We start from the raw sequence: 15,136 nt of genomic DNA on the forward strand, positions 1-15,136 counted from the left end.
AAAGCACATAAAGAATTTGCAATCGCAAAAATACGGAGCTGGGGACTGGGCACAGTGGCTCATGTCTGTAATCCCAGCACTTTGGGAGGCCAAGGTGGACAGATTGCTTGAGCTCAGAAGTTTGAGACCAGCCTGGGCAACACAGTGAAATCCTACCTCTGAAAAAAAAAGAAGTCAACTTAAATGCCCATCAACCAACGAGTGAATAAAGAAAATGTGGTAGGCCAGGCACACACAGTGGCTCACGACTATAATCCCAGCTCTTTGGGAGGTTGAGGTGGCAGATCACCTGAGGTCAGGAGTTCAAGGCCACCCTGACCAACATGGTGAAACCCCATCTCTACAAAAAACATAAAATTAGCTGCTTGTGGTGGCACATGCCTGTAATCCCAGCTACTTGGGAGGCTGAAGCAGGAGAATCTCTTGAACCCGGGAGGTGGAGGGTGCAGTGAGCCGAGGTCGCACCATTGCACTCCAGCCTGGGTAACAAGAGCAAAACTCCGTCTCAAAAAAAAAAAAAAAAAAAAAAAGAAAAAGAAAATGTACTATATATACACCATGGACTACTACTCAACCATAAAACAGAACAAAATAATGACCTTTGCATCAACCTGGATGGAGCTGGAGATCATTATTCAAAGAGAAGTAACTCAGGGATGGAAAACAAAACCATATGTTCTCACTTATAAGTGAGAGCTAAGCTATGGGGACGCAAAGGCATAGGAATGGCAGAAGGAACTTTGGAGACTCGCAGGGAAGCGTGGGAAGAGGGTGAGGGATGAAAGGGTACACACTGGGTACCATGTGCACCCTGCTCGGGTGGCAGATGCAGCAAACTCTCAGAAATTACCACTAAAGAACTCATCCATGTAACCAAAAACTACCTGTACCCTCAAAACTATTAAAATATACATTTTTAAAAAGAAAACCAAATATTGGGGAATAAAACAAAGTCATCTTTGTATACAAAGACAACGAAGAAGGAAGCCCATAAAATCGGCTGGTGGCTGCAGAGGCACACAGGTGTGCCCTCTCAGGTTGCAGGTGTGGGGGTGAGGACTCTGAGGAGGCAGTCTCGCCTGGACTCCCGGAGACCCGCATAGCCCTCCCTGGGAGACACGTGTCCCTCACCTCTCTGTCTTCTCTGGCTGTCTGACCCCGAGCTGCCGTCCGTGTGATCGGACACGGCACTCAGGGCCAGGAGACTCAGAGCAAGGCCAGGAGGGCACCAGGGCAGGAGACTGGCAGGCTGAGGGGCTACACGGGAAGTGGTCAGCTCAGCACCAAGGCTGTGGACCAGGGCTGCTCCTCAGAACTAAAGGCTCGCAACCAACTACTGGCTAGACAGGCTGGGAAATCAGGCAGCACGGAGTGCTGCTGACTGTGAGTCTGCGTGGGCAGGAAGCTGAACTCGCAGCCAGTAGACGAGGACATTGGGTGGCAAATCTAGGAAGGGTCTGGGCAGCAACTATGGGACCCTAGTGGCAAGAAAAGATTTGATACGGGACCAAAGACTGGCTGAAGAGGGAATGCCTAAATTTTGTTCGCCAAGTGCAGGCCTCAAGGCCTGAATTGATAGGTACAGGGAAGCACTAAATGGCCTGGGGTGTGACAGACTGTGTGCAAGACAGTTCCTTAGAGCAGATGCAGAACCCGCCATCCTGAAACTACCCGTGTGACTGACTGCAAATAGCAGCATGCACTCATGGGGAAGAACATGGTTCGTGGCTCTTCCGTGCCACTTACCAGCTTGGGAGAGTTACCTAGCCTCTGTCAGTCTCAGTTTTCTCATCTTTAAAATAGGGATAACGACACCTACCTCATCTGGTAGTGGAGATTGTGTGAACTGAGTGATGTAAGGGATGTTGAAACGCTTTAGCACTTGGCCTGGCCCTGTTGAAAGTGCTCCATAAAAGCTGGGCATGATTACTAATTAAACATTTATTGAGACCACCCTGGCCAACAGGGAAACCCCGCCTCTCCTAAAACATATATAAAAATTACCCAGGCATGGTGGTGGGCACCTGTAGTCTCAGCTACTCAGGAGGCTGAGAGAGGAGAATCACTTGAACCCAGGAGGTGAAGGTTGCAGTGAGCTAAGATCGTGCCACTGCGCTCCAGCCTGGGGGAACAGAACGAAACTCCGTCTCAAAAACAGCAGCAACAACAACAACGACAAAAAGTTTATTGAGTGTAGGCCAGGCACGGTGGCTCATGCCTGTAATCCCAACACTTTGGGAGGCCAAAGTGGCTGGATCAACTGAGGTCAGGAGTTCAAGACCAGCCTGGCCAACATGGTGAAATCCTGTCTCTACTAAAATACAAAAATTAGCCAGGCGCACTAGTATGCACCTGTAATCCCAGCTACTCAGAAGCCTGAGGCAGGAGAATCACTGGAATCCAGGAGGCAGGGTTGCAGTGAGCTGAGATTATACCATTGCACTCCAGCCTGGGCAACACAGCGAGACTCTGTCTCAGGAAAAATAATAATAATAATAATAAGTTGATTGAGTGTCTATTATATGCCAAGCCCTATACTTTGTATAAGACATACAAAGATGAAAAGGTGTAGATACTGCTTTCAACAGGTCTAGGCTTCCAGGGGTGGGCAGAGGCTCCTACTTAAAATAAGCAATCATAGCCCAGCATGCTCATTAGCAGTGGAGGCAGGTACAGAATGCAGAAGGGGGAGGTGGGGCAAACAGCATTCGAATTTGCCTTGAGAAATCAGGGAAGGCCTCCAGGAGGAGACAGGGCATGAACTGAGCCTGGAAAGCTGAATAGGAGGTTTTCTGGTGGACAAGTGGAGACAGAGCAGTGTAGGTAGAAGAAGGAGCAAGTGCAAAGATATAAGAAAAAAATCAAGTCACAACAAAGCCTGCTGTGTTCTGGGAGTTTGGACAATGAACTGCAGTGCTGCTGTGCCTGAAAGAGGAGAGCTTGGCAGGGGAAATGAAGCTGGGCTGACAGATGGGACCAGAGCATAAAGGATTTTTTTATGTTATGTTAAAGAATTTAGATTTTACCCTGAGTGATGAGAAGCCACTAAAGCATTTTAAGTAAGGTAGTGATGGACAAGATTTATTGTATAAAAAGACCACTCTTGCTACTATGGGTAGTATGGATCGGCTATGGTCAGGACTGGCTGAAGGGAAATTAGCTGGGAGACTAGCAAGAAGTGAGAGCCTAATCGAAGGAAGCCAAAGTGCGGCTAGAGGTCGGGCATGGTGACTCACACCTGTAATCCCAGCACTTTGGGAGGCCAAGGCGGGCAGATCACAAGGTCAGGAGTTTGAGACCAGCCTGGCCAATATGGTGAAACCCCATCTCTACTAAAAATACAAAAATTAGCCAAGCGAGGTGGCGGGCGCCTGTAATCCCAGCTACTCGGGAGGCAGAGGCAGGACAATCGCTTGAACTTGGGAATCGGAGGTTGCAGTGAGCCAAGATCTCGCCATTGCACTCTAGCCTGGTGACAGAGCCAGACTCTGTCTCAAAAAAAAAAAAAAAAAAAAAAAAAGCCGGAGGGAGGCAGGCTAGAGGTGAGCAGATGGATGCTTAAGCAGGAAACCTGGCAAGACAGACTGGGTGTTAAGAATGAGGCAGAGGCCTGGGAAATGTTGACATCCTTCTCCAGGATGGGGTCTTCAGAAATGTGACCAGACTCAGAGGGAAGCGACAGTCCTGCTTTGGTCTCAGAGAACTTCAGGTGGAGCTCAGAACAAAGTCCTTGGCTGGGCATGCAGATCTGGGGTCATGGGCATGAGGGTGTAGCTTAGCTGCAAGTGGGGAGTGTGCAGAGAGAGGAGGGAAGACAGCACTGGATAGCCGCAGATGGCCATGGAAAATCCCAACCAACGTGCACGCATCTACTGAAGGAAAGAGGACCCACAAAGGAGACTGAAAAGAATCTTACGAAGGTGTAGGAAGAGATCCAGGAAAGAGCAGTGTCACACAGCACGAAGGGGCAAAGCATGTCAGGGTTGCGGGTAAGGTCAATGATGTCAAATACTGCTGATAAGTCCCGTACGGAAAAGACTGAAATGCGACTACAGGTGGTCTCTGATGACTTCACAGAGGGCATTTCTTTCTATTTCTTTCTTTCTTTCCTTCTTTCTTTTCTTTTCTTTTTTTTTTGTTTTTTGAGGTAGAGTCTTACTCTGTCACCCAGGCTGGAGTGCAACGGCGCAATCTCAGCTCACTGCAACCTCCACCTCCCGGGTTCAAGTGACTCTCCCACCTCAGCCTCCTGAGAAGCTGGGATTACAGGCACTTGCCATCCTGCCCAGTTAATTTTTGTATTTTTGTAGAGACGGGTTTTCACCATGTTGGCCAGGCTGGTCTTGGACTCCTGACCTCAGGTGATCCGTCCAACTCGGCCTCGCAAAGTGCTGGGATTACAGGCATGAGCCACCACGCCTGACCCACAGAGGGCATTTCTGTGATGACAGTGCATACCAGACTACAATGAGTTGTGGAGTCAGTGTGACATGAAGGGAGAGAACACAGAGGACACTTGTGAGAGGCTTGACTAAAAGAGAAGACATGAGGGGTCATAGAGACTTCAGGTGGAAGGAAGGTTTAACTTGGTTTTTTAGTATAGGAAATACTTGAATGAGTATATATGCTAAGGAGAGGTGGAGCTTAAAGATTCAGAAAAAACTCAGGACAAAAGAGAGGATCTTAGAGCAAGGTCCCAGAGGACACAGGAAGAAATGGGATCCCGATGACATGACCCTCTTCCTGAAACATTCTTAGCTCACATCAGCAGAAACAGACTCTGAGACTCTGAGGTTTTCATGCAGGAGGATTACTGGGGAGGGATCTTAGGAACTAGCCCTGAGAGGGAGCCCTCATGGGAAAGGAGGGTGGCTGAGGCATGGAGGTTTGCAGAGCATCACAGGCAATGGAGGAAATTCTTTCCTGAGGGACTCCTTTTTCTTTTCAAAATGAGAAATTGTTGAAAAAGAGTGCTTGAGATCTCCCAGAGTGGAAAAGGCCTGGAATGACAGTAGGAATCACAAGCTAGGATTAGTGTGTACCCTGGAGGGTACAACAAAGATCAGATGCTGTAAATCCGTGGTGTTACTATCTTCTGGGCTGAGTGATTTTTCCCCAGTCAGGCTCTGCGTCCCAGAAGTACAAGCAGAAGAAGAGGCTGAGGGTGAGGTTAACCTAAGGCTTATTTCTGGGCTTCTGGCCTACTCTCTGCTCCTGCTGGGCGCCTGTCTCCAGCTGGGACTAGGGGAAGAGCCTGCAGGTCGTGCCTCTACTTGAAGCTTCCTTCTCTCTCTCAGGGTTGCTATTTATTGTGTCTTGGCCAGTGCACCAATCCAAAAGTTGAAAAAAAGCAGAGTACACATCAAACCATTCCCAGAATCAAACTCTAGGATGATTTAGAGATCAGTGAGTCAGTACATGTGGATTACATTTTCCTCTGACTGCATACTTGGTTAGAAAATCCTAGCCTGGGACTTGGAAGTCATGGGTCCCGTTTGGGACACCCAAGTTGCTATAAAGGGGTAAAATGTGTGATCAGTTCCAGTCCCTGGATCATCAGGCAAGGTCTGAAAACCTTTTTTTGAGATGGGATAAATTCCCAGGACTACAGACCGACCACTGGACCAAACTTCTAGGAGGCAAGACTTGTGGACCCTGGTAAGAACCCAAGCCAAACCTTTCATGGGGCCAGCCCGGGGAGAAACTGGCCCTGCTTGGCTGGCTACTGCTACCATCACTCATCCTTTCTAAGTGAGAGCAGGCTTGAGGCCACAAAACAAAGGCCAAAATGGCCTCAAGGACAGTAAGCTCAAGGTAAGTTTGGATAACTTCTTTAGGTCAAAAAAGAGGAACCCCAGGTTAGAGGGCAGGTATTTTTCTGGAATAAATGAGTTTGAAAATATGAAAGTATGGAGAAGAAAAGAGCAACATTTTGTCAGGGACAGAAAAAAAAGAGTCAAAAGAGCCCAGTCTTCACTCGGTTCTATGATTTTAAAGAAGTCACTATCCCCTTGAGGTTTTGGCACCCTCTGCTGAAAATGTAAAGGTTTGGATTCGATGATGACTCATCTTTTATTTCTGATCTTACTTATCTAGTTTTATGTCCTTTAGGCTCAATTTAAGCTCTTCCATGCTCTGCCCCTACCATATCCATTTTTCTTCTTCCCGAAGGGCATGAAAGTTATTTGGTGAGCTAAAAGATGTTGGCCTTCTCTTCCTGTTTCTTGCTCAAACTCCAGTTGGCTCTCCAAGCTGTCATTAAACCATCCATCGATTCATTCATTCATTCATTGATACCAGTTTCCCTCCACCACTCTAACTGGAGCTGAGCAATTAGACACATGGTAATCTTGGGCACAAGAAGATAAGAAGTTTACCAGGGACCCCAGGGGCCAAATAATTGGGCAAAAATTAGGCAAGGGGTGGGCCCACTCGGACCCCATACTTCTTCCTCATCCGTCAGCAAAGGGAGAGGCCTCTTTTTCCTGCCCTCTTCCTCTGCTCATACCTCAGTGAAAGGAAAGAATGACCCACAACGTGACCCCATGCCGAGGACGGAGAGGGCAGAGAGATAGGCAAGGGTGATGAGGCTTTGTGTCAGGTGGCAGTAGCTGGCAGCTCTCCGTGCCTTGATCTCAAGGCCATATTCTCTCAAAGGAATGATGGTGGGAGGAGAGCCAGGAAGAGATCCTTGAAATGGAATGCTGGAGTGCTCGGGATGGACCGAGCTCTACAACAGCTGTCCTGCAGATGGGGAAGAGCATTTGAATCTTGAGTTTATATTTCTAGAAAAACTCCCCCTCCCACTCTCCCTTGCTGTATTATGGAGTTTTTGTGAGGTTTAGAAAAATAAACAGAATCTAACCATAACTGTCTGAAAGTGCTAAATTACCGAGAAAGACATAACAGATTAGCAGTGCAAACTGAGCCTGGGTGGGAGACGGCCAGCACACGGGGGATCCGAGAACAACCCATAGGGTGGTGGTTTCTCTGCTCCCCTTCCTCCCTGAGGATGAGCTGTCTTCGCACACTGCAGCCTCTCTGGTGGTTCTGAAGGCCGAGCTGCATTGTCCAGAGAGTCTGAGGTTTAGAAATGGGGTACCATGTCCACTTTCAAACCAGCAACACCCCCAGACTTGAAAAGATATAACTCATGCCATCAAGTCCATCTCTGGCTCTCAGGAAGGACTGCTCCTATCACCCTGGTTGGAGGTGAAACTCTTTTCTGTTTCTAGAGATAACCTTCTCAGATGAACCTGGAGGGCATTACTTAAGTGAAATAAGCCAGGCACAGAGAGAAAAAGACTGCATGATCTCACTACATGTGGAGTGTAGGAAAGTCCAGCTCACAGAAACAGAGTGAAATGGTGGATCCCAGAGGCTGCTGGGTTGGGGGATTGAGGAGATATTGATCAAAGAACACAAAACTTCAGTTAGACAGGAGGAATATGTTCCGGAGACCTATTGCACATCAGGGCAACTACAGTTCATAACAATATATCTTATATTTTAAAATTGCTCAGAGAGTAGATTTTACATGTTCTTACCACCATTAAATAAGGATGTGAAATAATACATGTGTTCAATAGTTTGAATTAGCCATGCTGGCCTGTATACATGATGTTATATGCCATAAATAGGCACAATTTTTACTTGTCAATTTTTTTTAAAAATAAGCTTTTAAAAAAGAAACAACCTTCTTTATCTTTTCCCCAGGAATCTGGGAGGGTGTTTAGGCAGGTAATGATTCAAACTCCCAGAATGTTGGAATCAAAAGGATCTTAGAATACAGCCCCCATCCTTCACTTTACAAATAAATGAACGGAGGCTCACAGGGAAGAAGCAACTTGCCCAAGATCCCCCAGCTGGTGAGAGGCAGAGCTGGGACTGGAACCCGGGTCTCCTGAATCCCCGCAGATGCACATTCTATAGCAGCTACTTCCAGGCCTTCCATCCAATCGCCCAGTTCCCCTTTCCTCGTTATTTTTCACTGGGTTGCGTCCAGTGAATTTATATCCTTTTGGCCAATCTGCAACTACAGCTTCTATGATTTTGAAGTTCTCGTATCTTAATCTTAAGGTCTCCTCAGTTAAAATCAGTAGCTTACCTTTCTTGAGCCCCTGCTATTTGTCAGCCACCAGGAACTCAAAGGTGAAAAAGGCACAGTGCCTGTCTTTAAAGACTGACGGCCAGGAGCAGCGGCTCACGTCTGTAATCCCAGCACTTTGGGAGGCCGAGGTGGGCAGATCACCTGACGTCAGGAGTTCAAGACCAGCCTGGCCAACATGGTGAAACCCCGTCTCTACTAATAATACAAAAATTAGCTGGGCCTGGGGATGCATACCTGTAATCCCAGCTACTCGGGAGGCTGAGGCAGGAGAATTGCTTAACTCAGGAGGCAGAGGTTGCAGTGAGCAGAGACTGTACCATTGCACTATAACCTGGGCAACAAAGCAAGACTCCTCTCAAAAAAAAAAAAAAAAAAAAAGATTGACATGAAGCCAGAGGGGAACTCTGGAGTTCTTTCTGACTAACAACCTGAACTCCTCCTGCTAACTCTACCTATTGCCCCACTACATCTTCAGGATGTGTGCAGAATGGGTTAGGAAGTAGAAGTTACCAAGTTAAGCTACAGTCTGTAAGGCACTGTTCTAGGTTCTGGAAGAGAGACCTCCCCACTCTCCAGGAGACATGTGAAAGACCAGCTTCTAGTTTACTAACAGATGTGGGACAGATAACCGGGATTTGAATTATAGCTCCACAATTTACTAGCAATGAGACCACAGGCAAATTATCTAATCTTTCTGGGCCTCAGCTTCTTCTGAAATGAGGATAGTGAAGCCCACCTTACAAGGCTGTTATGAAAATCAAACAAAATATGTGAACTCCCTAGTTCCATGCCTAGTGCACAGGAGACCTCAAAAATGCTACTTTCTTTCCTTTCTCTTGAATTCTGGTCTTATGTGACTGTGTGTTACCCAGAGCATGATGATCGCTGAAGATTTCAATGTGTATTGGTCTGTTCTCACACTGCTAATAAAGACATACCCAACAGTGGGTAATTTATAAAAGAAAGTGGTTTAATTGACTCACAGTTCCACATGGCTGGGGAGGCCTCACAATCATGGAGGAAGGCAAATGACAAGCAAAGTCACATCTTACACGGCGGCGTCAAGAGAGCTTGTGTAGGGGAACTCCCCTTTATAAAACCATCAGATCGTATGAGATGTATTCACTATCGTGAGAACAACACAGGAAAGATATGTCCCCATGATTCAATTACCTCCCACCAGGATCCTCCCATGATACGTGGGAATTATAGGAGCTACATTTCAAGATGAGATTTGGGTGGGGACACAGTCAAACCATATCACAATGCTTTGTGGAGAGAGAGTTTCCCTGCTATTCTCTTCCAAGCACAGCAAAGGGGACTGGCTGGCCACCCTCTCCCTTGTAAGTATGACTTCCCACTTCAAGTCTGCCTGGTGTAGACCCTGATCTTGGCTCAGCATGACACCCCTTCCTTCAGGCTCAACTCTCTCCCTTGGCATCCACCGCTGGAAAAGGATGAGCTGCCCTAACCTGAGCCACACTCTATCTCTTTTGAAGAAAGAAAAGTGAGGGGAAACCATGGGGAGATGCATTCCTCCTTGATGCGTCATGAAAGACATACAGATTTAATGTCAGAAGACAGGCTGGAAACCCACCCCTTCCTCCACATCTGTGTCATCCTAGCCCCACTGACCCTCAGTTTCTTGATCTGTGAGAAGGGAACACAAAAGCTGCTTCAGTTAGTTACTGTGAAGATTAAATTTGAAAAGACACACGAATAGTCATAACAAAGAGGAAAATATTAACACTACATTGATACTACTATACTATTATTGTCTCTTCTCCTGTTCCCCTGACACATCTCAAGTGAGAGCAGGCCCAGGCCAAATCTGCAGAAATCCAGTTTTATTATTGCTAAGCAGCAGTCCTACCTGATGCTTTCCAGTTGGTAAGGGCAGGGTCCTCCTCTCTCCACCTGAGCTGTGGGAGGCAGGAGGCGAAAGGCCAGTCCCAGAACGGGAACCATGGAGCTGTCTCCTTCTCAATCTGTCTCTGGGGGAGTGCTCTTGGCAAGGAGCAACCGTTCCAAAGGCAAATGTCCAAGGTGAAATCCATCACAGGGGCCCTGGACTGGGATAAGATAGAAGAAAGTAAATCAAGCCTCCTTGAGATAAGAAGACATAGCCTGGAACATTTAAAAAATGCAACTCTATCAGCTGCCCACTTTTGCGAAGTTTTAAGGCAGAGGACTGTGCTAGGTAAGAAGGAACTGAGACCCCATCTCCCTATTTAAAAGTGGGAGAAGCCCCGATGTGGGGCTTCTCTCTTCTCTCACCGCAAGTCCCAGCCAGAGAGGAGCAAAAGGCATTTTTTTTTTTTTTTTTTTTGAGACGGAGTCTTGCTCTGTGCCCTAGGCTGGAGTGCAGTGGCGCGATATCGGTTCACTGCAAGCTCCGTCCCCCGGGTTCACGCCATTCTCCTGCCTCAGCCTCCCGAGTAGTTGGGACTACAGGCGCCCGCCACCACGCCCAGCTAGTTTTTTGTATTTTTTAGTAGACACGGGGTTTCACTGTGTTAGCCAGGATGGTCTCGATCTCCTGACCTTGTGATCCGCCCGCCTCGGCCTCCCAAAGTGCTGGGATTACAGGCTTGAGCCACCGCGCCCGGCCTTCATAAGGCATTTTTAATGAATCTCTATCAGCAAAGAAACAGGGAAACACAGAGGCCGTCCATTTGGTATCAGAGATTAAGGACAAGGGTTCTAGGGTCAGGCAGTCTGGGTTCTAATCCTGACTTTTACACTATACGTGTAGTCTTTTTTTTTTTTTTTTTTTTTTTTGAGGCGGAGTCTCGCTCTGTCGTCCAGGCTGGAGTGCAGTGGCCAGATCTCGGCTCACTGCAAGCTCCGCCTCCCGGGTTTACGCCATTCTCCTGCCTCAGCCTCCCGAGTAGCTGGGACTACAGGCGCCCGCCACCGCGCCCAGCTAGTTTTTTGTATTTTTTAGTAGAGACGGGGTTTCACTGTGTTAGCCAGGATGGTCTCGATCTCCTGACCTCGTGATCCGCCCGTCTCGGCCTCCCAAAGTGCTGGGATTACAGGCTTGAGCCACCGCGCCCGGCCTATACGTGTAGTCTTAAACAATCTACTTAATCTCTATGAAGCACAGTTTCCAATAGGGATAATACTATGCTACCTTATAGAACTGTTTTGAAGACTAAATACGGGATAATTTTTATGGAGCATTTACTGCAGTGGCGCGCAGAAAGTGTGTAATCAATAGTGTTATGACTATTTATAATATCTGTAAGAGATCGGGGAGGCCAATACCTCTCTAACTTCCTTTATATCCCATTTGTATGGTCATTTCTTTAAAATTCTCTGAATGGTATTCCCCAAAAACAAATCTTGTAGCATCAGTCTTGTGTGTTGACTGCTATTGAACAGTGGACATTTTTCTTGCCGTTATGTCCCATTTGTAACTTATGACCATACCTGTCCCACTCACCACCTCTCCAAAAATGTGTATGTTTAAGTGTATGTCTGACTGGCTGAGACTGGAACATCTACAAAGAGGCGTTTTGACCACACTCAGGTCAGGAAGGGAAGAAAATCGTTAACAGATACCTGGAGTCTGAAGATAGAGATGTGGGGAGGCAAGGGAATAATGTCTTAGGCAGGAGGTCCCTCGGTCAGAGGGGAGGACTCTGCATCTGAAAGAAGACTTTTGTATCCCTCAAAGTCTCCCTAACCTTATCTTCCTCTTTCCCTCTCTTCATTATCAATAAGCCACACATGTTTTCCATGTGCCTGGGCTTGGCATGTGATAGGAAATGTTTATATCTTGGTCCCCAATCTAAAGCTATCAACAGGACGGGCACGGTGGCTCACGCCTGTAATCCCAGCACTTTAGGAGGCTGAGGCAGGTGGATCACCTGAGGTCAGGAGTTCGAGACCAGCCTGGCCAACATGGCAAAACCCCGTCTCTACTAAAAATACAAAAATTAGCCTGGCATGGTGGTGTGCACCTGTAATCCCAGCTACTTAAGAGGTTGGGGCAGGAGAATCCCCTGAACCTGGGAGGCGGAGGCTGCAGTGAGCAGAGATTGCACCGCTGCACTCCAGCCTGGGTGACAAAACAAGACTCCATCTCAAAAACAAAACAAAACAAAAAATAAATAAAAATAAAGCTAGCAACAGTCTAATCACAGAGGGAACCCAGAAGCCTGGGATGTCTCAGGGAGTCTGGGAACCTGGCCTTCTTGGCATGGAACCCACGGTAGAGGTGAGATGGATTCATGGCAGGGAAAGGGAAGCAAAAACTCAAGGGCCCTGGCAGGGAGGCACAAACCTGTGGCTGCGGCGGCACAGTCAGCAGAGAAAGCTTACGGCTTCCTGAGCAAGGAAATTGCACGATGAACGTGTGAACATGGTGTGTGGGGTGGGTGGGCCAGACCAGAAGCCCTTGCGAGAGAATGAAGGAGTGCGAGACCCAGGTTTGACCTTGGCTCAGCCACGCACCAGCTGTGTGAGTGACGCTGGGCAAGTCGCTTAACCTCTCTTGGTTTCTCACTTGGAATCATAAAGCCTGACTTCCAGGTTTGTCATGAAGCTGCGAGGTGACACATGGAAGGTTGCTTTGTGCAAATGTATGGGTTCTAGTGGCTGGAGTGGTGTGCTGGGGAGATGAGCACTGCAGGAAGGGAGGCCACCTGGGGACAAGTAGGGTTGTATGGCCAGGTAGGCTGGTGGGGACAAGGGCAGCACGGAGTGGGGAAGCACTTGAACCTTCTTCCACCGTGTGGCTGTCCTCCTGCTGCCCACGGGTTCTAGGAGCTGCATAGAAAGAGTCCCATAGACTTAAACCCTCTCTCGGCTTAAAACCCACAGTAAGAGGCAAACAGCTGAGAAGATCAGGGAGTGACAGAACATGAGTGGATATACAAATAGACAAGATTAACTATTTCCACTGTGTATACACAAGAGGCTTTGCTAACACTGGCCAATTAGAAAACTAATCTAAACAGCCACCAGCTTCCATTCTCCTAGGAGCTCTCCAACAGCTGTTCGCTTGCACTTGCCGCTGCTCCCAGCAAGTGCCCTGAGGCTCCTCCTTGGTTCTGGTCCCCACTTGAGCCTCAAGGGCTCCTCAAGAGCGAAAGATTGTGTCACTTCCCTTTCCTTTCCCTGAACTCCCCATCGGGTCCTGTTGCTGTTATTACAGGGGGTCCCTCCACGTCACTGCCTCTGAGACGCCAACCCCCGCACAGAGGGACCATCACAGCACTTGCCAGGTGAGACTGCCGTTCATCTGGGAGGCATGCACGTGAAGAGAGGAAAAGCAAAGCCTTTGAAGTCTGACAAATTGGAGTTTAAAACTCCTAGATCTCTCACTGTTGTGCTCTCTCTGATACCCTGTTCCCTCGCCTAAAAAGAAGATAATAATGATACCTACTGAGGAATTAAAAGCAGGCTAGGCGCGGTGACTCACACCTGTTATCCCAGCACTTCGGGAAGCCGAGGTGGGCAGATCGCTTGAGGTCAGACATTCAAGACCAGCCTGACCAATATGGTGAAACCCCGTCTCTACTAAAAATACAAAAAATCAGCCGGGCGTGATGGCGGGTGCCTGTAATCCCAGCTACTCAGGAGGCTGAGGCAGGAGAATCACTTGAACCACTGCACACCAGCCTGGGCAACAGAGTGAGATTCCATCTCAAAAAAAAAAAAAAAAAAAAAGGAACTAAAAGCAAATATATATATACAGGGGTGTGTGTGTGTGTGTGTGTGTGTATACACACATATCCCTCTATTTAGATAAGCAAATATGTATATATGACAAGCTAGTACAGTCCCTGCACACTGTAAGTATTAAATGCATTGCTTTTGCCATTATTATTGTTGTACTACTACTACTATTATAATTGTCATTATTGCTCTCTCTGAGTTACCCAAAGGCCAAAAACAACTTTGACTTGGGGGCAGGTAGCTTCTAACATGGTTCCTGATGTTCTCTGTCTCGCAGCCTCCATACCCTTGTGTAAAGCTCTCCCCTGGAGTGTGGGTGGAACCTGGGACTTGCTTCTAATCCACAGAATATGGCAAAGGCAATGAGATGTCACTTCCTTCCTCAGGTTACAAAAGATTGTGACTTCCATCCTTCTGGCTGACCCTCTCTCCAGCCTTCTCAGCTTGCATATCTCCACAAAGCAAGCTGCCATGCTGGCAAGACTTATGTGGCAAGGATTTGAGAGCATCCTCTGGCCAGCAGCAAGCTAGGAACCGAGGCCCTCAGTCCAACAACCCTTGAGGGACTGAATTCTGCCAATGAACACGTGAACTTGGATGTGGATCCTTCCCCAGGTGAGCCTTCAGACGAAATGCCAACCCTGGCCAAAACTTTGGTTACAGCGTTGTGAGACATTCTAAAGCAAAGGACCTGGCTCAGTTGTGCCCTGACTCCTGGCCCATAGAAACTGTGAGATAATAAAAGTGTGTTGTTTTAAACCATGATATATTATGGATTTGTGACACAGAAATAGATAGCTAATACAACCTCTCTGTCTTCCTAGCCCAGCACTTGGCATATGGAGTGGAAGTCAAATGTCAGTTGAGTGTATGAATGAATGAATGCTGATGGTAACAGGTAAACTCATCAGGACCTAAGAAAGGCCTAGACGGGCTAGATGCAAAGAGAGAGCTCTTTCCCAGCACCCACTGCCTGTATCTTGTGTCTTCTCTCACAACCCTGGGTCCCTCCTCCCTTCCCCTGTCCTCAGGACCTTGCTCTCCTCTTGGTTCCTGCATTTAGTCATTCTCTCTGAATTTTTATTTTCCTCCTCCTCAAAAAAAAAAAAAAAAAAAAAAAATCCAGCTCTCTCTAAAATATCTGACCCTGGTGAATTGGAATAATTTTTGATGGAAAGCAGTCTTGTCCAGAAAGGCTCTTACCCACCCTGCTCAGGAATGTGGTTGCTGCAGATATTAAAACAGACCTGCAGGCATCTGCAGTGAGTGGGGAGCTCGTGCCAGCAATGACCTCAGCCTGCACAGCAGGGCTCTTACCTAGGACAAGCTGCTGCGTTG

The 15,136-nt window shown here is 47.6% G+C and overlaps 2 protein-coding genes across 5 annotated transcripts in view; both read right to left on the reverse strand.

Annotated features, from left to right (window-relative positions):
• CDON (cell adhesion associated, oncogene regulated) overlaps window positions 1–15,136 on the reverse strand; it is a 241,430-nt gene that overhangs the window by 157,073 nt on the left and 69,221 nt on the right. Inside the window, exon 1 of one of the 3 annotated variants that reach the window (XM_073022154.1) lies at window positions 9,984–10,165. The exons of 1 other annotated variant lie outside the window; for it this stretch is intronic. In XM_073022154.1, coding sequence (XP_072878255.1) covers window positions 9,984–10,078 — 95 coding nt within the window. In that variant the 5' untranslated portion in view covers window positions 10,079–10,165. Of the gene's footprint in view, window positions 1–9,983; window positions 10,166–15,136 lie in introns of those variants that run through there. One more of the 3 variants, XM_073022155.1, reaches the window with a different exon arrangement.
• The window catches only part of RPUSD4 (RNA pseudouridine synthase D4), a 132,995-nt gene that overhangs the window by 39,864 nt on the left and 77,995 nt on the right, over window positions 1–15,136 (reverse strand). Inside the window, exon 8 of one of the 2 annotated variants that reach the window (XR_005242582.2) lies at window positions 10,128–10,182. The exons of the other annotated variant lie outside the window; for it this stretch is intronic. The gene's annotated coding sequence lies outside the window, so the exon portion shown is untranslated. Of the gene's footprint in view, window positions 1–10,127; window positions 10,183–15,136 lie in introns of those variants that run through there. 2 annotated transcript variants of the gene reach the window in all.

Source organism: Chlorocebus sabaeus, chromosome 1, assembly GCF_047675955.1.
Source record: "Chlorocebus sabaeus isolate Y175 chromosome 1, mChlSab1.0.hap1, whole genome shotgun sequence".
NCBI classification, from domain to species: Eukaryota; Metazoa; Chordata; class Mammalia; order Primates; family Cercopithecidae; genus Chlorocebus; species Chlorocebus sabaeus.